This window comes from Natator depressus, chromosome 9 (genome assembly GCF_965152275.1).
Source record: "Natator depressus isolate rNatDep1 chromosome 9, rNatDep2.hap1, whole genome shotgun sequence".
Lineage (NCBI taxonomy): Eukaryota > Metazoa > Chordata > Testudines > Cheloniidae > Natator > Natator depressus.
Window position 1 is genome coordinate 95,134,114 of NC_134242.1, and position 22,137 is coordinate 95,156,250.

Below are 22,137 nucleotides of genomic sequence, written 5' to 3' on the forward strand. Positions count from 1 at the left end.
TATTTATTTTTATTTTTGCTTCCAGGATCCCCTCCCCTTTTCCTCCCCCCTCGCCCCCCCTTCTCCCCCCGCCGAGGTTTCTCTCGGGGTCCGGCCGGCCGCGGTCCGCGAGTCTCCTGGGGGAATCTCGCCGAGCAAGCTGGGATCTATGAGCGGGAAGGTGATCAAGCCCAAAGAAGAGAAAGATGCTTCCAAGGGTAAGTCCGCCCGAGCCTGCTGCCTCGCATGAACCCGGCTTGCTCCATGCATCGTGCGTCCCTCCTGGTGACCTGGCGGGGGGAGGGGGACACAACACAACACCCCCCCCCACCTCCGCTTGATCTGGGGGGGCCTGCTGGGGGTGTGTGAGAGCAGCATCCCGCCGGGGGGCGCGGTGAGTGCTGCCCCTCTCCGGCCATCGGGTAGCGCCAGGTGTCTGGACCGGGTGTCAATAGTGTGTGTGAACGGGGGGCGGATAATTCGCTTCTGTGCTCGCAGCAATGGGGGGGTTGCGGGGGGGTGGCGGGGACGGGAGGCTAACGGGGCTGCCATGGGGCCCGCAGTGCTGGATGCGTCGCCCCGAGAAGTTCCCCCCGCCCCAGTTTCGAGCCGGATCCGGGCTGGCTTTGCGATCAGGTGCCCGGCCAGCTTGGGGGCGATCCCCAAGGCCGCGACCCCTGTGATGCTAGTCTGCTCTCTGGCCCCGGGGAGGGGGGGGTCACAGGCTGCGAACAGGGAGCCGAAAGCCCCTGCGCCCCCCAGCCAGCGGCAGCGGGTCCCCTGTTGTAATCTGCACCGGGGAGGTAGGCGCGTGTGTGTGTGTGTGTGGGGGGGGGGATGCTGTGTATCAGAATCACATCCCCCTCCCCTTGGCCAGCTCTTGCCAGGCAGTGGCCGGGTTTTGCTCCTGGATGTAAACTGGGTAACAATTGCCATGGAGACGGGGGAGGAGGAGGAGCGGAGTTGTGGGGAGCAGCCGGCGGATTAGTTTGCTGTGCAGCTCTGTGGCGTGGCTGGGGAGCTGCGCAGCGGCAGGACAGAATGCATCGAGGGGGTGGGGTGGGGTGGGGGGACTGTTGGTAACCAGGGGGAGATGCTGCTGCTGCTTCTCCCCGCTCCCTCACAAGGCTGGTGCAGGGTTTCCATGAGGAGCCCTTCCCCCACACGCGGGCTGTGTCCATGGGGTTAGTACACACCTTGGCCTGAGTGCAACGTGGCCAGCTAGATCCCAGAACAAGAGCAGCGTTTTGCTTAATAGCAATTAACACAAATCTGTTATTGGCAATGTAGAGCATATAACGACGCCAATCGCAGGTGTCAGGCTTTAATGGAGTTGACACACAAGGTTAAATGTGACTGGCAATTAGTCTGTATTAGGGCCTGTCTAATTTGGAGTACTGGATGAGTACATTTGGGAAAGTAGCCTGTGCCTGCTGTATCTTTTTAATAAGGAACATTGCTACCCATTTCCAATATATCTATCAACGGCCTTAAATATTTATTTATGTGATGGAGTGGAGCCACTGGGATCTTACAGGTGAATTATGCCATGTTTTTAACCTTCCATGAAGAAAAAAAACCGTTTCCGGCTTTTAAAAAAAACCCACAAGTTTTCTGGTATGTTATTTATTTGTTTTTAGTAGTCCTAGCACATCTTGACCAAAGCCAGGTAATTCAGTTTCAAGGCTGACACCCTTTTCATGTATTCCTTTTTTAAACTTTTTAGTTTCTTGGCTTCTAAAGTCATGATAAAAACATTGCATCGTGCAAACTTGTTTTTGCGTTTAATACGCTTTTTAAACTAAGTTTTGTTTCCTTTTGTTATATCGTATCTATTGTCTTCGGAATATTGTTTTAAAATATTTTTATCGAATTGCTTTTGATGGAAAATATGAAAATCCATAATCCCGATGTGTCATAAAAACTACACTTTCCAAAGAAAAAATTCTTACACTGAATGGTCTTTTCTTTTAAAAATATACTTCACTGTAAAAGTCTGGTAACAACCATTTTTTGTCAATGGCCTTGTTTCCCAAAAAGGTCTCAAAATAACTTAACAAGCAATACAGAATGAAAGGTTCCTGCATTCCAAGGAGTTGCTTTGCATGATTTAGAACTGCATTATAATCTTAAACAAGAAGATTCTGTAATGCTTGCTCTTTAGTGTAACATTTCCAAATTTTCAATGTAACTTAAGTGTTTAATGTTTTATTCAGTCTGCAAATCATTATCTTTATCTTACACTTTCTGGTGCGTATGTATAGTTTGCGTGACATACTCATATTTCAAAACATTGAGGCAAACACATATAACTAACTGAGACTGAGTTATACACACGTGTCCCTGAGCATGTACCATAAAGTGTATATTTAAAACCCCAAAGGAAAACTACATTTGCATGAGTCTTTTGTGTACACCTTAGAACTGGCATTAGTGTCTTCTCTCTTAATCTAGATCTAAACTTAAATTGACTAATATATCAAAAATCATATTAGAGACAACATAAGGAGATAATATTTACAGGAAGTTTGATATCTTTCTAGCAGTGTGTGGCTATAATTGTTTTCTTTGAACTTCTGAAGTGCACCCCAATGTAGTGATAAGGAGATAATATTGATCAGTTTCTGCATGGAAGTTCTCTTCAAAGGCTACTGATTTCCTATTTGAATTAGTTTTTCTTCAAAACGGTTGGAGGTTTCTTGGGGTGACTGACAGTGATGGCATTCTTAACTAAACGTTTAAAACAGAGACCGCCATTCTCAAAATGGGCTGGCTGTTCTATCTGTGTATCAGAACTGTACTCTGACTGCAAACTAGAGGAAGGTTTGCCATTGTATATATGTGTACACTCTTTATGCTTCTGGGTTGGCTAACCCGTCCTGGCAAGGATGATGCACAGTTATATTTATGTAAATTCATATGGTTTGTTTTGGAGAGACTTTCCTGCATCCCTTGTTCTCTCAAATATATTGTGGAGTTTAAGAACCGGATATAAACAAAGCTCTCAGAATACTATGGTTCCACACTGAGTGACAACGCAAATTGTTTTCATAGTGTGAATTGAATATCAATCTTTCTCTTTATACTTTGAAACTTTGTATCCAAGAGGAAAACTCTTATTTATTCTCAAAATAAAACTCTCCCCTCCCCACTGTTTTTAAACTGGACTTGTAAGGTCAATTTCAGAGCTAATATAAGCAGATCAAACTCCACTGAAGTCTGTGGAATTACCTCTATTTACACCAGCTCTTAACTGGGTCCATGAAATAGGTCCTGATTACAATAGAATCATGAAAAGTTGAGCCACTGGATGTGGAACCTGGCTAGGAAATAACAAGACATGCATAGGAAGTGTTCTCTGCTTGTGTTAAGTATTTAGGTCAAATTGTCTATTCAGTTACACCTGTGCAAACTCCAGTAAGGGAATATAACAGAGGGAACAATTGTCTCTAATTTAAAAATAACTGCTCTCCTTGCATCCTCTTTGGAGAGGGAAGCAAGTGTTGGCCTCAACTCTTGTTAGTGCCCCTATTTATAACTACGTACCTGTAACCACAGCAGCTGCTTTTAAAAATAGTTAGGACCAGAAGAACAGGTATTTCAGCCTAAGTAATCAATGTGAATTAGTGCCATGAAGCAGGGCATATGCACCTTTAAATTGTAGAAAATGCTTCAGCAGATATGAAAACATTTAAGATGCAAACATTGATTTCTTGTCTAAAAATGAGTATTAGACAAGCTGCAAGATACATCTCCATCAGTGGTGGGATATAAACTCAGAGTCCAATTGCATAGCTAGATTTACATCCATGCCTGTACCAATACTCTGGCTTTTTCATTTCATTTTGAAGAACCAAAGTGAGCACCCTGACTGCCCCCTTTGCACAAATGCAGGGCCTGAGCTTGCTTTCCTTCTGACTGCAAATTTCCCTTTGGCTTCACGGGGAGTCTTGGGTGCTCTAAGAATGCTGCATAAGGCTCTTCATTCTTGCTGTAGTAGTTTGGCCATCAGAAATAGTTCCCTTTCAATTTGAGTTACGTATTGAAGAAATAGGCTCTGTTAAGTACATGTTTACCTAGGAATGAACATTTTGACCAACTCCCTTCAGTCTGATTCCTTACCTGTGGGGTATTGAGAAGTGTGTGTGAGTGGGCCGGGGCGGGGGAAGAAGGGGAGGGAGATTATGTGTGTGGAATAGGGGTGACAGTGGCAAAGCAGATGGTTTTTTAGGTAATTCTTTCCTGAAAGATCTTTTTTGTGTTGGAAATCTTGTCTGAGGGCTTCTTTTGAGTAGTCTGTCTACTCCCTTGGAGAACGGTATAGCCAGCATCACAGATGGATACCTATGAAGAGTCTCATTCTATGTTGGGGCTTTATCAGGATCATCCATTTGGGGCTAAGATATTTTGTTTTTCTTTGTTAAACTTTTGGTTGGGTGAGACAAGCCTCACAGTGAAGGAACAGGGCTTTAGAGTCTTCAGTGGGCTTTGGATCAGGTCCTGATTCCTGAGAGAACTTATGCTGTGTCATATTCATATACTATAACCTAGACACTTGCAGGATTTAGTTCAATCTTTTGGATGGGATGCAGTAAACTGGTGATTCCCACATACATGTCCCTGCTGAGGACACTGGGGGAAAATCCCCCAAACCAAAGAAATGGATTATCTCCCCCCCCCCCGCCTTTTCCCTCCCCCAATTTTAATTGTGCAGTTTCAGAACTTCACACAGCAAGATGGCCATAGTCTTTCTTCCTGTCGCCTACCTTGGCTGCAAGGTTTGATAACTTTACACAGAAGTTTGATAGCCTAAGCCAGCAGAGGACGCAATGCAGGTGCTATATTTTCTCTGTCTGAAGGGAAAATTGAGGGAGTATTTTTAAAGCTGACTGTTCTCAGATTGAAGCTCTGTTGAAACAGTGGTGGTCAGGGTGAAAGATTTCAGAAGGGTAGGTAGTGTTTTAGCTTGGTGTCAGCAGGAAACAAAGTACGTACAAAATTCAGGGGCCTGGCAGAAAAGCCAGAGCTCTGGGAAACCTGCTGCTGATTGTCTTGTTTGTGGGCGTGCTCCCTAATACAGTATGATCCACTTTATGATTAAAGGTCTAAGGAAAACTGAGAAAAAGAAATAAGCTGATCTCAACAGTTGTAACACTCGCTGATTCATGGGACAATTACTTCTTTTAAGGACACAAGGTAGAGCAGTGTAAAGGCAAGACACGCTGCTAATTTCCTGATCTGAGTCTATGGACTCAAAATATGTTGCAGATGGGAAAACCTTGTGACAAAACCTGTTGGTGCCAAGGCACTGTTGTTCGGCCAAATCTGGTAGAAAGCAAGGAGTGTCTCTTTATCAAAAGTTTCCTTGCCCATTTTGGATCTCAGAAAATAGAACACCGGTGAACTTCACCAGTAACAACAACTTGACACATGATCTCAGTTTTCTGTTCTGGTAGCTAGCTGCCAGTGATAGACTGGATCTAATTATGGCCCATTGCTACTACTGACTTCTGCATCAGAAGTTGTGTTTGTATCTTAATCACTTACTCAGAATTAATGGATAAACTTGATTGTATTATTTTGTTTCCTGCCTATTGTAATTATAAAGGCACCTACATCAATTCTTTTTGAGACCTCAGAGATACTTGACAAGATATCTGCATTACCCACTGTAAAACTATGGCCAAAATCTGAAGCAAGGCCCCCTTATATTTAATATTAACATCCCACGTCACAACAGATGTTCATCTCTTGGTGTTAGGTTCTCATCCATTCAAAATTCCCATTGACATCAGTAAGAGTTCTGTGTATCTGGCTGTAGGATTGGTTCCAATTAGTGGGCTGTTGTTAACATATTCATGCTTGGAATATTTACAGTAACAATCTCTTGTTATGACTCATTATCTGTAACTGCATTTGGTTCTGCAAAAGTACAACTCTTCTAAAGATGTAATAACTCCTTCTGAATCTCAAGGTGGTATCCTCAACATCCGACCTCTATTTATCGGACACTAGCAATTAAAAAATATGGAAATCACCTTTCATATCAAAAATCCACAATGTTCTCTCACTAGTTTTCTGTATAAGTTGAAGGATTCTTCATTAAAATGACAGTTGTAGACCCCAATTCTGAACTTTTGGACTTCATAATCTTTTAACTCACATATAGCTGGTATCTATGATGAAGAACTTGCTGATTGTACAGAAGGCAGTGTAACCCTGTCATCTTTTTATAACTAGGATTAGAATGAAATTTAAAGTAATCATACATGCCTCCCAGCAGGTTACAAAAGCCTATCTTCAAAAGGAAACTCCAAAGACAAAAAAGAAGAAAAGCCCCAAAGAGCCCTGCAAGGAGCGGCCAAAAGGGATGAATTCTAGTGTCCCATGCAGATCCAGAAGAAAGGCAAAAGCATGTGGCTCCGACCTCAGGCATGTGTGGGTTCTCCTGAATGCCACCCCCAGTCCTCCGAAGACTTATCTTTAAGTGGTGTTTGTGTAGCTTGTGATGTGATTTTTTTCTACAGAAGCACTGATATTACCACTGTGCTTTGGGAATTTTATACAGCAGTATAGTGGTGGGTCAAATGCATGTTAATTTCCCACACCTTTTCTACTACAGTACATGTCAGAAGCAGAGATACTTCCAGTGCATTCTGGTTTTCCTTCCTTTGTGGAAAAGCTTGCCAAATCTTACTGGTCAGTCCCTCCTTGCAAGCAGTGAACATACAAAACCTTAGATTTCTGTAAAGTGTTTTATTACTATTATCGAGCTGTATACAGTGTCTTAGATTTACATGAGAGACAAGGTAGCTAAGATAATATCTTTTACTGGACTAACTTCTGTAGTGAAAGAGACGAGATTCAGGTCAGACCTGAAGAAGAGCTCAGTGTAAGTTCAGAAGCTTGTCTCTTTCACCCATAGAAGTTGGTCTGATTTAAATTAACTCACCCAGGTTGTCTCTTTTAATATCGTGGAACCAACACAACTACAATAATGGCAAATTTAATCTCTTCATGGCATATTATAAACATTCTATTAATACCCATTTCCCACTTCAGAGCCTACAGTCCAAGACCCTGATGCTGAAAACATTTGTGTGTGTGATTTTTAACTTACTTTCTGCAGACGAGTAGCCCTGGTGACTTCAGTGGAATTACTAGTTTTCATGTTTTGTAGCAGCCTTAGTAACTAACTTCAGCTTTGGTATACTTTGTTTTCAACAGCTTCCTAACGGAAAGCTATTGGCTCTCTAGCCGTGTTGTCCCCATGTAGTTTAGCTTGGCGTTCTGAAAATTCACCTGGAAAGAAGCATGTTGACTGTATATATGTTGTACGACTTCACTTTTTGGCATGGGATGATATTTTATCATCTCTCTTTGGTCACTTAGGCAAGAGGCTTGTTTCTGTTACTGATCATACGGCTGCCTACTCGATAGCTGTAGTCTTGTTGGGAGCAGCAGGGGGTGGGGGAATTGAAACGCACATGAGGCAGGGAACACTTCAGTCTCATCAGTGTGGAAAGTGTATGATAATGCTAAGACTGAGATCTCATTCGAAACAGAATTAGTTTTATGAGAGCTGTGTAGGAGGCGAGGTCAGTGTAAGAGGAAGGGAGGGTCAGCACTCACTGAGCACGTCTAATGTTTTAATAATTAGAGTATCACTTGGGGGGAGAGATTGATTTGACTCAAACATAATGGAACAAGGAAAACTCAAGAAATAGCAATGAAATAGCCGCATGTCTGCTCTGGGGTTCCATCTCTCATGCGCTTTACAGGCTTGACAACATTAACTAGAGTTAGGGAGCATGTATTACCTCTAAGGGGGTGGTAGTGGGGTAGTGTAACAGCTGTGTTTTGTGGTGAATCTAAACTCCCTAGCCCGTGGGTACCCACTTGAGAAAACCAGTAATATTGCTTTAAACACCACCACCAGATACCGTCTTAGTTCATCTCTTCCATTGAGCTACTAAATGACTGACTAGGACAAGAGAACGTGTGGTGATTAGTAGTAGAATCGATATCACAGAGACAGTCCCAATCTGGAGTCTCTGGGATATATCGCAGACACCAAATATTAGATTTATGAATGGGAGGAAAAGAGACACTGTTTAAGAAGTACTTGTGGCACCTTAGAGACTAACAAATTTATTTGAGCATAAGCTTTCGTGAGCTACAGCTCACTTCATCAGATGCACATGCGATGTAATTGCATTCAAAGCTCCAAATTGTTGTAATTAAAATGTCTTCCTACTAAGATCAATAACAAATAAAAGCTATGATTAAAGGCCAAAAGTATAGCTGGGTTCAAAAAAGAATTTGATAAGTTCTTGGAGGATAGGGCCCTTAGCCAAGATGATCAGGGACTCAGTCCCATTCTCTGGGTGTTCCTAAACCCAGGCCCGCCGACAGAAATTCCAGGCTATCCCTGGGGGGAGGAGGGCCCGGGGCAGAAGTGACGAACCCGTCACTTCCGGGACTGCCCGCGCTGGCCAATCACGCTGGCGCACGGGGCCCCCCAAAGCGAGGGGCCCGGAGTGGTCGTGCGCTCTTAGGAGCCCTGCGTCCCGCCCGGGCGATTTTAAAAGGGCCCAGGGTTCCAGGCCACTGCTACTCCGGCGGCGGCCAAGGCCCCTGGGGCCCTTTTAAATCACCCGGGCCCCTGGGCACTTGCCCCCCTTGTCGGCGGGCCTGCCTAAACCACTGAGTGCCAGACTGGTCAACTAGGGATGGATCAGTCAATAATTGGCCTGTTCTGTTCATTCCCTCTGCAGCCTCTGACACTGGCCGCACTTGGAAGATGGGAAGCTGGGCTAGATGGACCATTGGTCTGACCTTGTACGGCCATTCTTATGTTCGTTACCAATAGTAGCTTTTAATTAATATTACAATGGCTGCTGCATGCTAATGTACCTCTTTATGGAGGGGAAAACATAGGATAAGTGAGAGAGGATTGAGCCCCAAACTTCTTTCTGACCTACTAACATGTAGGTTACAGCGTGAGGAAATGCTATAGCTCTAACATCTGGCAACAGGCTACTGAGGAGGAAATTGAGCAACATGGTTCCCCGCATTTCCCCCTTCACAGCACCTTCCAGCACATCCCCCTGTGTATGAGGGGATCGCAGTTAGCAAATGCAGTGCTCCTTTCACTATCTTAAATGGCTGGTGGCTGGCCTGGTACTGCCTACACACACAGCGTTTTCTTTTTGAACCTGCTTTACTGGCCAGAGCTTCACTTTCAGTTGTGTTGATTGGAATACCTTGTGCAGATTCTCAGTGCAAATCTAACCAGCTCACGCGTTTCATCTTTTCTTCCCTTGTGTAAACTCTATCCCAAATTTGTTCTGTGTTACTGGGAGTAACAAAGATAGAGTTAAATGAAAACATCATTGAAAACATCCAAGGATCACAAAATGATTTGCAGGAGGAGTTTGAGGGGAAAATAATGCTTTACAGATTTGGGTGCTGTGACTTCCATTGAGACAGGAAGTAAAAAAAATATTAACAGGAAGGAGAGGACAGGAGAAAGCTGAGATTTGAAGTGTTTCAGAAGTACCGTAAGTAGATATTCTTTTTTCAGGCTAGTTACAGAGAGTGGAGAATGGACGAGAGCAGAGAAAGGGGAATAGGTTGTGCTGGCTAGGAAACACCAATTCCATTTCATGACAGCTTCTGAGATTTCAAAATTTTGTTCCACATAGGATCAAAATAAAAACCTATCAGCGTTTTTCACGAAAACTGAATTGTGTGAAAATGTCTGGATCAAAAGGCCAGGTTTTCAATCTCTCTCTCTCTCTCAGGTCCAGGGTGGATTTGAGAGAAACTGACCCATCAAAACTTTCATTGAAATTGATAGGTTTTCTCAAAAAGTTTAATCAAAACTGAAATGGCATTTTTCGACATGCTGTTATAACTATAAACATAAGTCCTGCCTAAGACCACAGGTGTGTGTGTGTGAACCCATGACCCAGGAGCTCTTGAGCTGAGGTGGTGTAGGTGTGTGTCGGAGTGCGAGGAAAACACACAGATACTGAGGTAACGGACAAGAACAGAGAGTGGCAGAGGAAAAGAGAGGCCAGAAAAGCTAAGCAGTAAGCACTTCTTTAAGGTGCCACAAGTACTCCTTCAGTAAGCACAGAGTGACCCTGGAAAAAGCTAGAGAGAGAGCTTTTGGGCCTGGGGTTGGCTTATAGCCCTCAAGCCTCTTTTGCTAAGAAACTGGTCCGTTTGTTCTTGGTTCCTTCTGTGCTGAGACCCAGGCCTCTCTCTCAAAACAACGAGGAGTCCGGTGGCACCTTAAAGACTAGCAGATTTATTTGTTAATCTTTAAGGTGCCACTGGACTCCTCATTGTTTTTGTGAATACAGACTAACACAGCTACCCCTGATACTAGGCCTCTCTATGTTCTTTGTAAATAAACAAAACTACCTCAAATAAATACCTGTCTATCACCAACTTCTACTTCCAACTGGAACATCCCTAGGACCCCAAACTTTGGCTAGCTGCTAAGGTCGAAAAGGGGCAACATGAACAGTAAACCTAATACGAGAAATACATTTGAAAAGATGTTTAAGTGTGGAATGGAAGTAGAGGAGACACCTATTATATTTATGAAATTCATATTGGATCTATACTTCTGCGGGAAAAGCCACCAGCAATAGGGGAGAGCAGGATCCCCTGTCCTAAGCCTTGAGGAGCTATGTTATCTTTATTCATGCAAGCAGTGTGTGCTCACAGAAGTGGTAAGTAAAGTTTGCTCACAGAGTGAATTTTGGGCTTGGAGATTAGATAAGCAAAGGAAGGTATGACTTGCATTTCAATTCTGACAAACTTTAAATATTTTTTCACAGTTTTTCTTTATTCAACTTGGTCTCGCTTAAAAACCTATGGAAGTGAACTCTGATCACATTCATGTCATGTTGTCCATTGAGGACTTAACATTCTGAATATTTGACCAATGCACAATGTGCTGATTTTACCTGTGAAAACAAAACAAATCCCTGCATTTTGTAATAGAACAAGAGACCACGCTACGCATGGCACATTGAAACATTGGTCTTGTCATCCAGAGCTCTGGCATTTTCAAACATTCACTTCTATCTAGTCTAATTCCCCTATTCCCCCTTCCCCCCCCTCCCACCCCCTTGGAATCCTTCTGCAGTAAGCTTGTCTTTTCAGTGATATCTGTACAGAATCTGCGGCCTGTGTCAAGCATTTTCCTATTGACTCAGACCGAGCAGGAGTGAAGACCCTACACAGTTATAGGGACCCTACATAGTATATTTGATTCAAGTGGAGGCCACAACTTTTGAACTTAAACCTGTTTAATGGGGAAGACAACTCTTTACCGTCCCACCCCACTCCAAACAAAACCTTACGTGTTTAGCACTCTTCACCCCCACCCTTCGTTGCCTGAGGGTTCAGGTTACAGGCGAGGGGATGCACCTAACCTATAGCAGATACCAAAGCCTTGCTCTTGCTACAAGCAGGGTATAGACCCTCCTCTTCATTCCATGCTTCCATGGGTCTGCCTGGGATCTGGCTCTGTTTTGACTACAAAATCTGCACTGGGCCAGGCAAAGTTGAGACAAACATGGAAAGGTGTGCTGGGTCCATCCAATCCTCACTACTGAACTGCTAGGCTGAACTGGGAAAGGTGAAAAAACTAGACTATCGAGTGAGGGAAAAATTCCTTTCCTTTCCCAAGGCAACTGGGGTAATGTCCATAGTATATCTGGAGGCCTGGTAGTTCCTCATTCTGTATAAGGTGAATAGCGTGGAATCCAAAATGGGCATTGCATATTTGCAACCAGCTCAGGAGGGATTTTAATCTTATCCAATCAGTTCTGTTTGGCCCTTCCATGCAGCCAATGGGCTGCTGTTGCAGAGAGAGAGAACTCTTTCCCTACCATGAGGAACCCGAGACCATGCAGACCCCAGAGGTGGCTTCCCCTTGGCTGGTCCAGCAAAGCCCTCCCACTCGTCAGATGGAAGGGAGCAGTTAAAGAAGTGCATTTTAATGGATCTTTTATTTACTCTAACTGAAATGTAGTAATATTTTGCCCTATTCATCTGTGGATCCCAAAAGTATTTTACAACTAGTGAATGTATTAGGCCATGCCACTCCCTTGAGAGACAGGGAAGTATTCACATCTCTAAGAGCTGGAGAAACTACATCACAGAGAGGGCAAATGATTTGGTCAAGGCATCTCCAGCCAGATATCTGTGGTATAGTGGAGACCCTGATCTCCTGATCCCCCACACTTCCATCCTCCCTGGGTAACATGGTTAACCAAGTGTTGGTTATCAGCTATATTTATTTCTAATTTCAGTGGGAAATATTGTTTTCACCAATAGAGCAACTTAAAAAAAAATCAGTATTCCATTATCTGTAACGGTGTTTAAAATTAATAGCCTGTCATTCTACATCAGTGTTTAAAAAATAAATTCTGTATTAGAGACTGTCTTTGAGATAAAGAGTGGCAATAATGTCAAATTGTCATGAAAGCACATACAGGTTTGACAACCAACAGCATAACTAAAAGGATTCCGAGGGCCCGATCCTGCAAGGTGCTGAGTATCCTCAGTTTTCATAGCTGAAGTCACTGAGCACTTGCTACTGGGTCTCATATCAGTGAACATCACACGCTTTGCTGTCATGTCATGTTCACGCTCTGGCAGATTTTCACATTGAAGTGTATTTTAGAAGGAGAAATGGCGAGTGTGTCTGATGGAGGAAGAGAGTGACAAAGGCTTTGTAAAGGAATCAACAAAATACAAGACATCTTCATCTTATTCTGAATCCGCTGTTTGTCAAAGCAGTATCACCACTGCTAAGCAGAGAAGGCAATGCACTATTTTTCTTTCATAAAGTCATTATAATTGTTACTATTCATCAGCAAATTATCACATTCAGGATAAAACAATTGCACTGTTCTTTTACACGTCTTTTATAAATCCTTCAGCCTACTCAGTAGGCTGACTTAAATAATCACACTGTTTTTATTACTGCTTCAAATACATTTTAATATTCCTATAAATGCTTTTTTTTAAAGGCCTGTGCTTGAATAGGTCTTTGAATAATAGGCTTTGATAGCTGATCTGATATTAATTTGGATGACACTGTATGAGGAATAGAACTTGAACCAATATGATCAACTTCTTAATCTGAAAATTTGATGATCTTAATCTTAATCTGAATATTGAGTCTGTTCCATTATGTAGGTGTCAGATTAGACTAAAAACTAGTGTTTACTGAGGTACTGAGCAGACTGATTTCAGAGGATGTTGAGCCTACTCAGCACCTCACGGTATTGACCTCTGCTCTGATCAATGATTGTAACTGATATGACACTCAGCTTGATGATTCAACCCTAGGCTAGAACAATATGTCCTATATCCTTGCACAAAGCTGCTATTCGACGTCAATCCGTTCAGATGTAGTTAAGCAATACTTGAGCTTTGTATTGACGCCTAAATCTCCAGCTTTTACTCATGCGAGTAGTTCCTAGTGACCTCAGTGGAACTACAAGCAAGTAAGGCAAGTAGGATTTGGCTCCCGAGACCCGATATTGCAGGCCCTTTCTTAGACGAGGAACGCTCCAGTCAATGGAAAAAAGGTGTTTAACCTTCCTTATGTGAGTTGAGGAGGCAGGTTTGGGCTCGTAATTTGCATGCCCAGTGGTGACACAATTATTGCAATTTAAATAATGGAGCATATGAAACATTACCTGTTGGAGGGCCTCTAGAGGAGGTCTGATATCCTTTTTCTGCTCCTCGACCTCTTCTGCCCTGTGGTTCATAGTGTAGCGATGGGATTAAAATATCTTTCCCATTGGGAAAAAATCAGAGCTCAGTAAACCAATCACCCATCATCCTTTTCTTTTGTTTTCTTGACTTCTCTGACGCATAAATGTTGCCAAACCTATTGGTCCAGGTGTCTGACAGCCCGATTTTTGCTGTAAGTGACATATAACTTTGATGTCATAGGTATGAAAAATGAAATTTTTCTACTAGCTGCTAGCATTGGGTGTTTGACCATATCTGTTGAATGTATAAGCTATGGTAAAGCATGCTTCTCCTTTAGAAGATGCAGAATGTTTACTAGAAAAATACCATCTAGGTAGTATATTGTAAAGTATTTTTGATTTTTCAATATCTAGATGAGCATAGGGCCATTTTTACATACTTAAGGGCTCAAATATCATTTTTCCCCTTATTTTAAACTGATAGTCTTTGATTAGTTGACTTTTATTGACAAAAATTCAATATCTGTGTTTACAAGGTACCTGGTTGGATTTATAGACTTGGCATCTTGGATGAATTATTATGCAACATCAAGGTCAGCTCCTGCGTAGGCCTAAATAAATTCGTTTTCTTGTGAGCACCATAATTTCTAAAATTCTCAGTTGAACTGTGAAACAAAACCAGGTCTGCTTTCATTTTGGATGCCCAGGTGTCATTGCACTGAGACAGGCTGGCCAATTCTGCACAGCATTACTTCCAAGATATAATTAATTTTTAGTCACCTATTTGAGGAAATCAATTTCAACTCTCGTTACCTATAGCAAGGGTTTGATGTAAGCTAATTGATCAGGGCACACAGGTGAAAGAGACAGACACGGGGATGGATTTTAAAGCAGAAGATTACAAGTTTAACTTTGAATGGCGTGGAGAGGAGCACTCACCACAATACCAGGGGTGTATTTGAGTGTTAATGGTTTCTGTGCCAAATAGCTAATACTCAGGGGTTAGACCGAAGGGAGTTAATGCTAGGGTTCAGCCCAACTTTGAATCATCTTGCCTTCTCCTCACAAAGGGGAATGAGGGTATATGGAAAGGGTAGCTCAGTCTGCAGATTTAAGGTCTCCCTTCTTTCTCCAGGCTAATAGGGCACCCCTGGGTCTCATTTACCTCTGTCTCTCACCAGCACTGGCCACAAGTTGTGATGAAATGACCAACTCATTTATAAACTTAACGTCTAAAACCTGCCCTTGCTTCTTATTAACCTAAAACCAGGCCTCCAGGATGCTGCAAGGAAATTGAAAAAACCCACCGGTCACCACCACCCCCTCCCCGATAGAGAAATTCCTTCTTGATTTTAAAAACTGATCATTGGACAGACCCACGCTGCCTTGGAAATGCCATTCAAACTACACCTCCATTGTAGGTTGTGGAGGGCAGGGCAGCAACCACAGCAGAATGGCAGCTGTGTGCCATGAGGGATTCACCTACAGGAAAGGAGGAGCATGAGAGAGGCACAGTCCAGGCAGCGGCAGTCGGGAGAGGCAGAGAATTCTCTCCTTGTGCCTGGGTGGCGAGGAAGACAGGGGAAAATCTCCACCTGCATTCTGGGAGGGGTAAGCCCCAGAGCACCCAAGCCTGCCTTTCCCCTTCTCCCTCTTCTTAGCACCCCAGGGATTGTCTTTCCCCTGCAGGTCTGCTCAAACATCCACCTGCCAGTGAGATTAGGGCTGAGGGAAGTCGATTGCAGCTCTTGCCTGTATGTTGAGAATACCGGCAAGGGTGCTAGCAAAGTTAATGAATTTCTCATGCAGCACCTACACCGAGACCACCAAGTCACTTTAATACAGTAGCCACAATTAAAGTCGACATTTCCAACAGTTATTGCTGGCCACTGTTTGCTATCGGAAGGTGAAGGTATTTAGGCATTATTGAGCAAAGTCTAATTCAAAATAGTGGCAGGCACTATATATTACTGAGAATCATATGCGTTAATAAGAGGAAAATCTTTGCATATTTTGTTAAATTACTGTTGTAATATTTTTTTTACTTTTTGCCTTACATTGAACACCATTGTTCCTTTCCTCCTCCCCTGCCAAGTTGCCCCCCAACTTTACATTCTGTTAATTACTCTAGTCTTTTTCTTTTGTTAATATATTCAGTGTGTCTATAGATTTGGGAGCAAGAGCAAGCGGAGGATTCAGACATCGTAGTGACTGGCATGGTAAAAGGCCCTAGACTGAAAGACAGAGCTTATCATGTATCTATCATTTTATAGACACATTTCAGAGTAGCAGCTGTGTTAGTCTGTATTCGCAAAAAGAAAAGGAGTACTTGTGAGCTCACGAAAGCTTATGCTCAAATAAATTTGTTAGTCTCTAAGGTGCCACAAGTCCTCCTTTTATAGACACAGTTGCGGCTAGATCCACTGCCAACTGGTTATTTTTGGTATACTCTTATTTCTAGAAATAGAATTTCTAGTTGTCTGCTTAGGGCAATATGCTATAAGCATTGGTGTTCATGCATCCTATATATTGGCATTGGCAAGGAGCCACTGATGCATTGAAATGATGGACACTGATTCAGTCTTCCCCTTGTAGAGGATATTTTAAATTACTGAGGTTGGTTTGGCTGGTGCTCTGTGGAACTTTTACTGTGCGTGCTCTGGGTGGCAGGTTGCTGTTGACGTATTTTGGATGTTTAGGACAGCATAATGCTACATGTGTTGATACTAGCCGGTGTTTCTGAGTACTTATGTGGGTGCATTGCCACTGATGTGTCCTGGCAGCGTGATTGGCACGTTACTTTTATCACAGTGCAGCTTGTAAAGTAAGTGCATTGTCTTGGGCAAAGTTAATTTCTTGATATTCATGATGTTGTTGCCTTTCTATCCACCCATCTCTTGCAAATATTGCTCGTCTTATTGACTACTGTTTATTGATGGGGACGAGGCCAGCTTACACCCTTCTGTAATGCCAAGTGAGCGTGATTGATAAATATGTATGCTTCGTATACTCTTTCCAGCTTGGTCAGTTGCAGCATTTCTAGCAGTCACCACAACATGTCAGGGTATCAAACTTTTATGTTGACTTGATGTAGCTGTATCCTAGGCTTACCTGCTGTGGTTGGATAGCTACTCCTGGCAGAGCCCTCAGACCTCTTTCTAGGAACTCGTCTAGGAACTTTTTTTCATTAAATCATTGAAATAGCTTTTACTGAAAATGCTTGGCTTAAAACATTCCTTAGAATCTTATTCCTTTTCCCCCTTTCTCCATTTTTTCCTTTCAATTCCCCCCCCCCCACCCCCATCCACTTATTTTATTATTCTGTGGCCTTGTTTTGTCTCCATGAGTGTGTGTATTAACAATGTGGACTGGGTCTATCATCTCTTTCTTCCACTTCCTAATACTCTCCTGCTTTCAGCATGTTCAAACTGACCAGAACCGTGGTCCAGCAATATTTTGCCTGTGGTAGTAGCAACGGAGTGAAATTGACTTAGATGTACATCTAGTCAGTTTGATTTTTTTCCTCCCACTGGCTCTGTGTGGACAGAGCTGCTGCTGGGGCCTCTGGTCAATATTTTTAGTCAGCCTAGGCCTTTTTCTTAAAATTTATTCAAAGATTTTCTGCCACAGACAAGAAACTAGAAGTAAACATTGCTGAATCGTGATGCTTAGTCTGACTCCCCCCCACCTCAATTTGTGGACTTATTTTGTGGTATTTAAAGCAGTAAATTTAGTGGGGGGGTTTTTCTTCAATAATCGGTCGCACAAGTTTGCATGATTCCTCATCATTTCCAAAAGGAATGTCTAGAGTTGCAAAGATGATGATGTCATGGATGCCATGCATTTTTGTGAGGAAGAGGACTGGTCAAATTAATCCAATTTTTTTTATTTTTAAGGACTCAACCTGCAACTCTGAAGTCAGTGTTTGTCAGTTACCTTTGTAAAGACGACATAAGTGTTTGCAGGTTTGGAGTCTAAATTCTTAGTGGCATTTTAGTAGAACTTTAATTGGTATATTTAATGTAAACACAAAACTGGACTCCTTTAATCACACTGTAAATGAAGGAACTTCAGCCATAGGCTAGCTGAAGTTTTCTTCCGTTTATTTCCATTAGGGATGTTTCTACTATCCCATTGTGTGCTAATTGGACTTCTGAACCATTTCTCTTGGTTATTTGGAACTAGCTGTTCTTGATAATCTTCCTCTAGAGAAGATTTCATGTCTATTAGTGAGTCACCTAGCTCAGTTTTCATTACCTACCACTGGCTCTTATAGTAACATTTTAATTTTTTTTGTAGGTATAACTGAATTATTCTGTTTTTAATGCTGGTAATTTTGGCATTTATCAAAGACTTCTTTTACATTCCTGTTTAAAATTACTGCATTGGCTGAATGATTCTTCCTATGGAAAGAGTTTGAAAACGGAGCTACATTTCTGGAGAATTGTTTCTAACACTTTTGCTTCCTTCAATAAAGTTTGTTTCCCTCTCCCTTCCTTTTTTTAAGCCAGTATTTATCACCCCCCACATCCTCCTGGCTTTGCATCAAATGTTGCTGCATCTCCTTTGAAAATGTAGCAGTCTAAGGCCCATATCCTTCCCTCTGGACTGGAATCTGGACTCGGCCATGTGGAATCCCTGCTACGTGCTCCGCTCAGGGTGATGGGGGTTTGTGCCTTGCAGTTCTGTCAGGCTCAGCAAGCCCACCCTTCTTGTGGGGACTGTGGCTCTGTGAGGAGGGTAAGCTACACACTGAGGCTGCTGGGGCTGGCCTTCTGCTGTATACAGCTTAGCCCTCGGGAGCTGCCCTGCCACTGGTTATTTCGGCTCTGCCTGTGGCCTGCTTCCCTGTCTGAGACCCTCAGAACAAAACTTTACATTGCTCTGACCAATATTAATATCCACAGACTTTGTTTCCGGCCATGTCTGGGAGGTGAGTGTGCACCTAATCATACAAAGGGAGTGAGGATAGTACAGAAGGGCTTCCTTGGGGTCCTGGAAAGGAATATACAGCAGAGCTTCAGAGTTTTAGGGCATCTTTTTATCTTTTTAAACTCCTACTTTCCTTCCCCCTGTGACGTGGGGTGGAGGAAATTCTTTTTGGATCCATTAGTCTTGACGTGTGATCAAGTTTTTATTGTATGCATCTATTTAGCTTGAGAGGTCTGAATCACAAAAGCATATGTTGGTGTTTCACAGAGGGTGCCTCCCCTTTCAAAAGGAATATAATTCTTTTATTTTATATGGCATCTCTTATCCAGAAGGGACAGGTTCCAAGGCACCTCATAACACCTGTGTGTGTATATAAATAGGGATCAGTTCATCTGACTCCCAAATGCAGCTGCCTCTAAAATGGAGTGCAATGGCATTGCATCTCAAGGGTTTTTGGAAGGGAAGTTAGAAAAAATGTGCTTTGAAATGAGAGGGCAGTTCAATTATACTTTCAGTGCTAAGTATTATTTCTTTTACCCTCCTTTAGCGCTTTAGGATCTCGGTATCTTGCAAACATATATTACTCTATCCTTGGGACCACCCTGTGAGCTAGGTAAGTGGCAACGGTGTACCCAACTGTAAACTGGGTCCGGGTCAGTAAGCCCAGAATAGGAGTTCTGGTTTGTACTCTTTACTACCAGGCACACTTCCAAACTCTGCTAATAGTTACTTTAGTTTGGCCAGGAGATCCTGGGTAATAACTTTACAGAAGGTGTCATGTGATCTTTAATGGCCTTAGTTTTCTGTTATCTCCAGAAACTCTGTACCTAGCCATTAATTCAGTTCTCGCTATGAGGGAAGAATGCTACCTGTTTGGTCATTAATACCACTTGAGTTTTCCTTGGAGGTCTCCAAGTACTGACCAGCCTCAAACCTGATTAGTTTGTGATCTGACAGGATCACAGCTCAAAGCCTATGGGTATGTCAGTCAGCACACAAGCACCACTGTCCGGGAGAGCTTGTATCTAACAGAAAGAGAGTGCATTTAAAAATATATATATTAAGTCAGTAAATACCATCCTAGACCCCAATATGTAAAAAGAGAGACATTATAAATTTTCTGTCTCCTCCTTGATCTACCTTTAGAGGAACATAAAGCTCATCATAGAAATTAGTGTTTCCAGGAGCAGGCCCCTTGACAGGTAGGGGTTATCTGAGGACAAAATATGCCTGATCTTGTTCTCCCTCTTATGTCTTGTCTATACTATTCGATCATTTCAGTGCATGAAGAATTAATTAGCTGATTTGTCAGAAGCAAATATTACAGTTACACTCTTTTTTTTGTCTTTAAATTTCTAAGCTGTGGGTTTAACATATTTTGTCTTGTTTTAAGTATGCCTAATAGCCTTAACATGTGTAGCTATAATAGGCTTAGTAAACTTGTAATCTTCATGGTCTTGAAGTTGCAGACCCTGTTAATAAACCACTTAGAAGTTAGCAAATATAACAGCAAATATACAACTGCTTTAATAACTGTAATTCAAGGAATTTATTTTCTAATTTCATGAGACTAAAATTCTTTATAAATATTTTCCATACAGATGCTTAATTTACACAGTCCTTTTACGCAAAAAGGACTTGTTCCCTCTGAAATAGTGATTACTAGATAATCTGTCAGAAACTTGACATTTTTCAAATAGTCCTCGTCTAAAAGACAAATATTGAATCACATGCTGTGCCCTCTGCTAGGGAACAACAGCAGTGACTGTAAATTAAACACTTTTTTAAAAATCAGATTTTGCTATTGTGATTTTTTTTTCTCATCTTTATAAAGATGAAGAACTGGATATGGAGTAGATCAGTGTAGTTAACTGTTACAGAAATCCCTGAGCCTTTCAGTCATGATCAAAATTTAATTTCTGCGCTCTTGGAAGACCTTTGTGAATGTTGTTTCTGTGGCACAGAGCATAAGTCGTCATGCATTGCATGGCATGCTGTGTCATGTACATTGGTTTGGAGCAAAAGAGTTTTAACAGAGCAGGTAGAAATGGCTGGTTTTGAAAAGGACTGGAATAAACTCTTCCAGACCCTTTGGAGGGTATAAGTCTTTTCTGAGAGTGATTCACATAACATGGGGGAAAACATTCCTCTGATTGAACAGAAAATATGAATATTTCATTCAGGGGTTTAGTTTCTGCTTGATGCATAGGCACTTTAACATGCTACTTTCTCATTAAAATGAGACTAGAACCCATAAGATGAAATTCTGCAACCTTTTCACACCTTGCAGTACTTCCTCATATGAATGGGCATGTTGAAGTAACTGGACTGCTCATCAGAAGAAATTCTATTCAATAGAATAAGGGCTGGAAAAATCTGACCCGTCACATCTCATTGAAGGAGTCGTGTTTAAAATCCCCATGCACCAACTAGAGAACAAATCCTTCCTCATATTTTGTTTTTATTTTGATGAAGAAAGGAGTTCCTTTTATATTTAGGTCCATTCTTTGGGGGTTTTTAAGTCAGAAAATTTTTGGTTGTTTTTTTGACATTTCTACTGTCAGTAGCAGGAGTCTCATGAAACTGTTTTTAACAAGTGAAAGAGCTTATAATAGTCAGCTGGCGTCTCAAGCACATCCTGTAGAGGAGGTCAGACTCGATGTTCTCAATGGTCCCTGCTGGCCTTGGAATCTATGAATGTTTAATTCCAAAGACTCCGGTGGCTATCAGTGCTGGAGTCTAAGAAATCTGGCATATATCAGTCCCCTCTGAATCATCACTTCTGCTATTTCTGAGGTCCTTACCCCAGGTTTTCTGAAACAAAACTAAGATAGGGTTGCATTTCAGATATTTGTTGTTTCTACTGTCTCACCCCATTCACTAAAATGCCTAAGAAAGTTTAAGAATGGAAAGGTACCACTGCAATTTGGAAGGCTGCTGCTTCTGTGGTGTGTTCTGACAGCATAACATGCATCTGTACAAATGCTTTATCTCTGAACAAGATTTCCTAAAGAGAGCAGTTACATTTTAACAAATATGTGAAAGACAAAATTGCTGTCTACGATTTCATCTCCAAGTAATTGCCCTTAGTCAATAAATCTATGTAATAATAGCTCTTAGTGAAAAATGTTTGTTGCCAGTTTTATCCTGAAATTTGCAATATAGAGCCGTAGGCAGAGCATCAAGCGGACAGGGAGACTCAGAAGCAAAACTTGGGTGGAGAATTATGCATCTAACCATGACATTTGGACCAGCACTCAGGCTTGGGTTTACATGGTTTTCACTTGTCATTGACTTTTTGTTGTCCTCCACTGAAAACGCTCTCAAGGCATCATGAAAATAGTATTTCTATCCCTGAAAATGTTTGGAAAAGCTTAAGCTGTTGAAGAACTAAAACAAGAAATGAAAGTGTGCTTTTCATCATAGGGAAAGATAAATCAAATAGCCAGTCATTTTCATTTCTAACTGTATT

At 42.1% G+C, this 22,137-nt stretch overlaps 1 protein-coding gene across 2 annotated transcripts in view; it reads left to right on the forward strand.

The window, feature by feature from the left end:
• The first annotated feature begins 39 nt into the window (after positions 1-39).
• Positions 40-22,137, forward strand: part of FGF13 (fibroblast growth factor 13) — a 332,231-nt gene continuing 310,133 nt past the window's right edge. Inside the window, exon 1 of one of the 2 annotated variants that reach the window (XM_074962687.1) lies at positions 40-197. In XM_074962687.1, coding sequence (XP_074818788.1) covers positions 149-197 — 49 coding nt within the window. In that variant the 5' untranslated portion in view covers positions 40-148. The remainder of the gene's footprint in view (positions 198-22,137) is intronic. The other variant, XM_074962694.1, reaches the window with a different exon arrangement.